This window comes from Cariama cristata, unplaced genomic scaffold (assembly GCF_000690535.1).
Source record: "Cariama cristata isolate BGI_N322 unplaced genomic scaffold, ASM69053v1 scaffold4709, whole genome shotgun sequence".
NCBI classification, from domain to species: Eukaryota; Metazoa; Chordata; class Aves; order Cariamiformes; family Cariamidae; genus Cariama; species Cariama cristata.
In genome coordinates, this window is record NW_009635085.1 from 748 (window position 1) to 10019 (window position 9272).

Sequence of the window (9272 nt, forward strand, 5' to 3'; positions counted from 1 at the left end):
GAGTAAAGAGAACTTTTTCAATGCAAGGAGGGTGTCTAAATGAAAATCAAATCATTATGGGTTTCATTTATTTAGTTTTAATTTGGTGGGTTTAAAAAACAACCCTCTAAATAAAATATTTAACAGCCCAGCATACTACCAGTTCTGAGAGGAAGGCAAGAGGTGTCCCTGTGATTGCTTTACATGAATCACCCACTCTTCCCTTTCTGTCTCTTTTTTATTACAATTCCTCCATCAAGCACAGCCAAGGGCCAAGCCTTTCAGTGCAGCGCTCGTCAGGGGATGGGAGGCTTGGTGTTACTATAGTGTTTTCGTAGTGATTCCCAATCTCTCTACCTTCTGCCATCAGGTGTATATTTGTATAAACACTGATGAGGGAGATTTACATGGCCTTTTGTAATTTTAAGATGAGTTTGTTGTGTTTAAAAGCTAATTCAACTGTGTTTGACATTTGCAGTTGACGCCAAAATTTAGTTAGTGATACCAGTCAAAATTAAGTAAGCTAGATAAGGGGCATTGCTGAGTGACAGCTTAATGCTCACCAGTAAAGGGACAAAACCAGTAGAGAGGGGACTTTCTTCCTTTCTGTCTCTGAGCAGAGAGCTCATAGCTGTGGTCTCCTTGTTAAAACCCTTCTGTCTGAGGCTCCAAGAGAAGTGCACAGGGAATATCCATATGCACAGCGTAATTCTACATCCTGCACGCTTGTGGGGTTTTAAGTAGCCATTTAAAAATAATGTACTCTTTCTTTTGTTGCAGGTGATGGAAATTGCCTCATGCACGCTGCATCCCAGTACATGTGGGGTATTGAAGATATCGACCTCGTCTTAAGAAAAACATTGTTTAGCACGCTCCGGGAGATTGACACACGGAACTTCAAGCTCCGCTGGCAGCGGGAGGCTATTAAATCCCAGGAGTTTGTGGAAACGGGACTCCACTATGACACCCGGGTAAGGTGGCTGAGGGCATGGTGCTGTTTTCTGAGTTGCCTTGCTGATTTTGTTTGGGTTTTGGCTTCACGGATTCCGCCGTTAGTGGAGTGCAGAAATAGTCTTCCTTTGGAGGAAATGGGAAAATGTGATTATTTTGAGCACTGCTGAGCCGCAGCTGGTTCCTGACCTCTATGTCTTTGAACTGTTACTGACAGATGTTTCTTTTGTCAGAACTGGGAAGAGGAGTGGGAATACCTCATTGAAATGACCTCCCCAGAAGCATCTGGGGCTCGAAATAGGCTTCCGTATAATGCACTGGAAGAAATCCACATCTTCATCCTTGCTAACATCCTCAGAAGGCCAGTCATTGTCCTTGCAGGTGAGTTGCCTAGCCAGCCATCTCACCGTGTTACTCTCTGCTGCGTTAGTAATCTTCCTTCGATAATTGTTGTTTTCAGGTAGATGCATTTCAGAACGGGGTGTTTTCAGCAATCATTCCAAAACACCCAGAATATGTTTTCTCTTGCCTGTAGCACATATTTATGTTTATTTGCCTTTTCTTTTCCTTCCTTATGCAGATAAAGTGGTAAGAAGTTTAGAGTCAGGGTCCAGTTTTGCTCCTCTGAACGTTGGTGGTATTTACTTGCCTCTCCTTTGGCCAGCTGAAGAATGCTACAGATACCCAATCGTGCTCGGCTATGACAACATGCATTTTACACCACTAGTGACTCTGAAGGACAGTGGGCCAGGTATTTTTCAAGTACCTCGTTTGGTATTTATGTAGCTGCTTCAATATCATCATGCTGATAAAGCACTTAAAATATAATCTGCTTTAGATTTGCATTTTTTGAAGTTAAAATAGAAGATTCCTTTAGAATACGTTCTTAAAGTGTGAGCAGAAACAGCTTTGTCTGTCAATCGGAAAGCAAAGATTGCCTTCCAAATGCTGGTTGAAAGTAGAGTGCAGCTCACCTGCTTGCAGGCTGCAATCGGTCAAAGGGTGGCCTCTGCTTCATTGTGTTCTGGCCTCCTTTCCACGCCTCATCATAAAAGAAGAAGCTTTGAAGGACATGGTCTGGCAGCAGTGTACCACTGCCTGGCAGGGATAATGAAATACATGCTTTGCCATTTTTAATGCGTCTGTTCTGAATGGATAGCAGTTCTCTAGGTTCAGGTTAGGGCATCATCCCGTGGAAAGGCATAGCAAACTAAGATCTACAGTGCTGCCCACACACTGCGAAGAAAATTGTTATGGGGACATGAAAACTCCCGTGGGATGGGGCTAGGTTTGGGGTGCAGACGTGTCTGTGTCCTCCCCCAGTACCACTGTTTAGAAACTGGTTGCTCTGGCCAGCTGTTCTCCTCTCTCTCCAAGATTCGGCATTAGCAGTGACATCTCTGTGTTGCTTCTTGTGGTTACTCCTGCCTGGTAAAATATGCATATCTGCTAATCCGTCTTGTTTCCCCACAGAAATCCGGGCTGTCCCTCTGGTCACCAGTGAACGAGGCAGATTTGAGGATTTGAGTGTGCACTTTTTGACAGACGCAGAAGAGAGGGAGAAAGAGCAGCTGCTAAAAGACTACTTGATAGTGATAGAAATTCCAGTGCAAGGCTGGGATCATGGTACAACTCATCTAATTAATGCTGCAAAGTGAGTGTCATTCCTGTTTCCTCAAAGTTACCTTGTTTACGGAGGTGGGAGAAGCCGGGCAGCCCAGTGTGTTCCTTTGGTCTTTCCTTCCTTCCATGGTAGCACATGTGTTTACCCTCTGAAATAGGAAATAGTGGCGTTACCATTGACATGCTTTGAAGTGGTATGAGCTCAGACCAGTCTCAAATTTAAAAGCAAAACTATCTTCAGACTTAGCAGACTGAAACTAGTATTTTAGAAGAGTAAACCCAGTGGATTAGTTCCACTGACTTTTAGATTACACAGGAGGATGGCTGAAAAGTACTTAAACCCAGGAACTAGTTAGACCGAATTCTTGCACTTTATGTAAGAGCACATTGCATCAAGGGCAGTTGCTGTAATTTTGGCTGCCCTAGGGAAAGTGCTTGGCAGAATGTTCTTAGCACAGATGCCTTGGCATCCTGGGCCGTTGCAGTGCAGCCGTAGGCAGGAAGCTGTGGCGGTGGAGGAACCAGCATCCACGCTCATCTCCTGGACAGTTGAGCATCAGTAACGTGCAGGGGGCAGCTGGTAGCATCCATCGGCTTCTCGCATTTCAAGGATGCTGGCAGCGGTGACCACCCAGCACCTTCAGGAGTGTGGGAGGGAAGTGACTCCCTGTATCCTCTGTCTTTGCTTCCATTACCACGCGGGGAGGTATCTTTATGCTGTTGGGTGCTTCATGTTTAGGAGCATTGAAAATTGAAGTCCTCCTACCCAAAGGATAAATGCATAGACAAAGAGTAGCAATCGAACTTCCCTAGTCCCGCTACACGGATGTGTTCTGGAGTACTACCAGTAATGCCAGCTCCTCATCCTACCAACTGTGGCATGGTGAGGCTCCGGTGTGGGGTTTTCCCTGCAGTCGGTGGCAGAGTAGGGATGGTGTGATGGATGCTAGCGTTACACACACCGCACCTAAGCCCTGTAGTTTGTTTGAATTCCGCTGGTAGATACAGACCCAACAGAGCGAAAACAGGAGCAGATTTCAGGATAAACTGTGTCATGAAATGCTGAGCCCACTGTAGGACAGGCTTGTTCTTAGCATAGGCTGGTGAAAAAGGGAGTCTTCCACTCTAACCTCGCTCAGCTGAGCATTGGTCTTCAGAGAATTCAGGATTTGGGGGACTTTTCTTCTCAATTCTGAGAGATTATCCATATTCTTTGTGCAAACAGCTCTCAGACAGAAACCCCTCACCTAGAAAATCCTTTTAAGGATACTTCTGTTCAGCATTGTGTCAGACCATTTCTTTAGATGTGAAAGTCTCCATTTGACATCACTGAACACCTGTTTTTAAAATTATTTCCATTTACAGCAACAGTTTAACATCCTGGATCTTCTAGCTGAGTAATATGGATGTGCATTAAATCTACATTTCCTTCCCACATTGCTTGTATTTGCCTCCACCCCCACCATCTGCCCTTTTCAACTACTGATGCAATCTTCCTTTTTTGGCTGTCAGGTTAGATGAAGGCAACCTACCCAAAGAAATAAACCTTGTGGAAGATTACTTTCAACTGGTACAGCATGAGTACAAGAAGTGGCAGGAGAATGCTGAACCTGCTAGAAGAGAGACCTGCTCCAGGAACAGACAGGAGCTATCTTTTTCCCAGCTCTCCCTCTTACAGGTGAAATGTGAAACACCAAATTGCCCTTTCTACATGTCTGTGAACACCCAGCCCTACTGCCACGAGTGCTTTGAGCGGCGGTCCCAGGGAAGCAAAGCAAGAAAGCAGACCTCCAAAGCAGCACCCGAGAAACTGAAGGCAGCTGGGTCGGGCTCTTCCCGCGGGGATGTTTGTGAACCTGGGGGGTGGACATCCGAAGGGCCTGTAACAGGTCCTCGCTCCGCACCCCCAACCGCTCCGAGCCTTTTCCTATACAGCGAGACCACGGCCATGAAATGCAGGACACCAGACTGCCCCTTTACATTGAACGTGCAACACAATGGGCTTTGTGAACGCTGCTACAACTCCAGACAGCTTGGTCCTTGCAACAACTTGGATGACCGGAGACATTTAGACTATGCCACGTGCAACGTGTGCCGTCAGAAGGCCAACAGGACCTTCAACGGCATATGCAGCGCTTGCTTCAAAAGGTCTACAGAGCGTTCCTCAAACGGCAGCCCCGCTTTCCTGCCCACGTGCCACCAGAGATCGACGTCTGACCCGTCCCAGATCTCACAGAGCCTCCTGCAGCACTCCTGCCATCAGGCTCCCAACAGCCGTGGCGAGGAGCCCTCACCGGCGGCGCTGCCGCCCGAGGAGAAGAGGGGAGGTAACCTCTGCAGGAAACCTGGCTGCAAGTTTTTCGGGACATCGCAAAATGAAGGCTTTTGCACGCTGTGTTTCTTTGAGTACAAGGAAAACCATGGTAAGCGGAGATGGGGTGAGCTTTGGCACACTTGGGCTGCAGGTTGGCCTCCTTGAGCTATGAAGCTCTGCGTGCGCTGGGTGCGAAAGGGGCAGGGGCTGATGGAGCAGAAGCAGCAGTGGGAGGAGGTGGTGGGTTTTTTGCCTGTTATTATCCTGTAAAAGGGCACGCGGTAGCAGCGTGGGAAATGTGGGAAATCTCTTGTAAAATTTCCCGTTGGCTTTCAGGGAAGCAAAACCAGCTCAAGAGGGGGTGGGTTCTGATGCCTTCCCACCGTCGACTGCAATCGTGGTTTGGTATGAATTTCCTTCACAGCTAGACAAGTTGTAGAGGTCAGTGAGGGAAATGCTGCTGTATTGATGGTGCTGAAAACCAGTTATGGTAGCAAGGCTTTTAAAAAGCTTGGGATGAATTTGAAGATCTGTATCCATTCTGGATGTAACAGGTACAACACTCTGAAGTAACTACTGAAGTGGCCTTGATAAGCAGAGCAAGTTGACTGTAACGTGCTTGTATTTTGGAGTAACTTAGGAGCGTATTGTTAGAATCTACCTTGAAATCTTTCTTGGTAATACCTTGTGTGTGCATGCACGTGTGTGTTTAAAGGCAGGCTTTCAAAAAGGCAATAGTCTGTCAGTAAATCACAACATTAAATCTTCACCTTTCATGCTACTGCCCTGTTACACAGGCAAAGAGCCCTTGGGTATGGAGGGTGAAGGGCACATGTAAGAGAGAATTAGTGCTTATCTCTTAAGACTGTGTCATTGCTGACCAGTGTGCCAGTAGAAAAAGAGAATCACAGAGTGGTTTGGGTTGGAAGGGACCTCTAAAGGCCATCTAGTCCAACCCCCCTGCCGTGGGCTGGGACGTCTTTCACAATGCTGCGCTTTCCACATCCTTGCAAATTAGGGAACTTCTATGCCAGCTTGCAATAGCTCATTTTCCAGCGCCGTTCACGACGACAAATTTTTCCTTCTGATTGTGGAATATATAAGAATGCTTCATGAGACTAAAAAGCGTAAGGTGCTTTTTCCCGTTGAGCTCTGTGCCACTGTACTTCCATTACCCAACGCGTCTGAACTGGGGGAGGCCAAAAGAGGAGTGTCGGGGTAGGTCACAGATGACATGCCGAAACCAAAGGTGAACTTCCTCTTGCCTTCAGTGGGATCTGTTTTCCCACTGAGGGCAAGTTTGTCCCAAATTAGCTGTTTCAACAACTTCTGATATGAAAATCAGGCTGTATTAGCTCTCTTATTTATGTAACAAGGAGGAAAGTGCATCAACTGAGGTGTCTCAGGATATCAAAACCCCATGTTTGAAGCTAGTAGATTTTTTATTCTTTTTTAACTGGACAGCTTTTTATAGTTGTTTTAGGTCATCAGATCTAATGAGCACATTCAAACTCCTCCTGTCCCTACTTCGCATTACAGACAGCGCCTTGCTGTGCCACCAGAGGAGATCTCAGAGGAAATCTTCAGCAGCGGGTCAGCCGGGGACCTCCGCTGCCGCCTTCCGTAACACCATGTCCTGCCAGCGACGTGACTGCGGCACCCTGGGCAGCACGATGCTTGAGGGGTACTGCCAGAACTGCTTCATTAGAGCCCAGAACCAGCGATTTCAGGAAGCCAGGAGGACAGAAGAACAGCTGGTGAGACAGCCAGAAGTAAGTGTGAACTTCTCAAAATCTTCCTCTTGTTTAGCGCTGCACTTTTTTCTCTTGTGCAAACAAGTCAGGATGCGTGCTAGAAGATCCTCAGATGACTGCATCCTAAGTATCATGGAAAGACAAGTGTAGAGCATCTCATGATCTTTTCCTGCTGCAACTGAGCAGCACTCCTAAAAGTCGTTCTCAGTTTAGAGTTATCATGGCCACGCTCAATTTTACCTCAGCTGGGACTTCACAATTCCTCAGCAATTTCAGTGGAAGCAATTGGACCAACCATTGATTTGTTTGCTGGTAGCAGGGAGATTTTCATTGTTGTCCTTGGAGCTACGTGACTGTATCAAGGCGTTTAGTCCTCTTCATGTTGCCTTTTTCATTGAGCCCATTACAGATTTTCTTTGTTCCAGATATTTTTTTTTTAATTTGGTTTGTTTTGGCCCTTTTAGAATCGAGACTTACCAAAGACAAACCCCATTTTTTTCTAAGAAATGACAGAATTTGTGATTTTCTTTGGTAAAGCCCAGCTTGGCTCTTGGTATTGTACTTTTCAGAAGCAGCATGTGTCTGCACCAACCCCCAGTGGTTACGTATACAAGCCATGAGCAGAGTTGAAAGTAAATGAAAAGCCACTTGTGCTGCCAGCGCAGAGACTGACAATGTGTTTTAATGTTTTTCAAGAGAACGGGACAGCACAGAGATTTGCAGCGAGCAGCGTTGAGTAGCGCGAAGAGACAGTGTGCTGTGGCTTCGTGTAGAAACAACCTGGCCTGCAGAAGCGGTGACTTGTGCCGGGAGTGCCAGCGCCTTGGGCAGCTTTCGCCGTTGGGGAACGCCAGGGACCCAGCTGCGGAGGAGCCCCCGAATCAACGGTGCCGAGCCCCTGCTTGCGATCACTATGGCAATGCCAAGTGCAGCGGCTACTGCAATGAATGCTACCAGTTCAAACAGATCTACGGCTAGCAGAGGGCAGGAGTCGGTAAAGAACAAGAAAGTGATGCCAGCTACTACCTTCACTGGAACGGTGCTATGTCCAAAACACTTAACAGTCCTGGGAGTGGGAGGGCGGGGGGAAATACAAGCTGTCCGCCTGTGTTTGTGTTTATTCCCAAGAATGGGAATAAATGTCTACTTCCTCTAAACACTGCATACAAGGACTGCTGAGAAGGGCAGGTTGCCTTCTGCACAGAGCTGTCGTTCATGACTAAGCTCCTACAATGCCATATTTAATTCTTGGACTTCCCAGGAGGAAGTGTGAAGCATTTGAATCCAAAGAACTTCCCAGTTCTGCCTCTTTCTCAATACCTCCCCTGCTCCCGGGCGAGGAGCCGTGGCTACTGTCGGAGGTGCAGGAGCTCTTTTTGGCCGCGTACGTCAGTCAGAGACAAGTCTTTCCTGAGAGGGATCCCCCAGGACAGGCTGATGTCTGCAGTTGATGTCTGAAGAAACTCGCTTTGGCTTGCCAGTGTCCTTGCTGGTGTTCTTACAGAGTTCGTCAAGGCAGGAGCTCCCGCAGGCGTTCAGGGTGTTAATGGCTAGCGGTTCTGTGTTTGGAGAGCCCTAAGCAAACCGCGGCCAGAAACATGCCCAGAAGTGGTCTGCTCCTTTAACATGCTTGACCTGACCAGCATTTAGATCCTTTCCCAAATCCCAAACCAGCTGGAAAGACAGGTGATTACAGAAGCAACTTTCATGAGCATATGTGTGTGATGGGAAAACTAAATCCTGCTGTTCCGCACTCGGATGGAAGGAGTTGCCTCCAACAGACAAGAAAACCCCAAAGCCCTTTCCTTTGTCTTTGGCTTCAGTTCTGAAACCAGAGCAACTCTTTTCTCCTGCATTGTAACTGTTGGGAATATGTGTGCTGCTGTTCGTACCCTCCCTCTCCATTTCTGTCACACTTCTTTCTGTTATCCTTAATGTGATTCTGTTATCGTGCAAAGCTTGGAGCTCAGTAACGGAGTGCTTTAGGGTTGAGATTTTACTCCTGGAGTTCATGCGTCCACTTCTCGATCTGCAATACTTTCTTTAGCGTCCTTGCCTTTACCGTTGTGCCTGGTACCTGCTTCTCTCTTCTCCTTTCACACCTTTTGAGTTTTCAGCATCTGTTTTGCTGCTATGATTTTGGAGGTGATACCTCTCCTAAGTGGCTTCTCAAGTTTAGAATCTTCTTCTAGTCTTTAGAAAACAGTTTCTAAAAAGAAAAAAAAAATTAAATAATTCATGACTTATTTCTGTTAAAATTTATATATTTTGTGAAACTTAATGTGAACATATGTTTTATTAAAATATTTATATTATTTGAAACAATGCAACTTGAAATTTGCACAGCTAGGATTTTTTTTTTTTACATATATTTACTCTTTTGTTGAAAGTTACAAACTTAAATGTATAATTGAAAAACATTCTCTGATACAAAGAAATAAATTATTGAAGGATTGAATTTGCTATTTTATATTGATGAGAGAGAGCACAGTTGAGTGTGGGACACCCTCTGAGAAAGCATTTCTGTTCAGGACCACCCTTCAGTATGTTACCAAGTACACCCTGGTTCAGATGATGTAGCTGAGCGCTTTGAAGAGGTGATAACTTGCTGTAAGTCTCTGCGTACTCTCAGTTTACATCAGCGGTCTCTC

The 9272-nt window shown here is 46.2% G+C and overlaps 1 protein-coding gene across 1 annotated transcript; it reads left to right on the top strand.

Annotated features, from left to right (window-relative positions):
• Positions 1-759: 759 nt before the first annotated feature.
• TNFAIP3 (tumor necrosis factor, alpha-induced protein 3) lies at positions 760-7599 on the top strand (the record flags this gene model as incomplete). Its single annotated transcript, XM_009707384.1, has 7 exons — positions 760-950; positions 1164-1311; positions 1511-1681; positions 2404-2584; positions 4066-4976; positions 6407-6639; positions 7318-7599. Coding segments are annotated over 7 exons (2117 nt in total), but the record flags the coding sequence as incomplete, so codon positions are not given.
• Positions 7600-9272: the final 1673 nt, after the last annotated feature.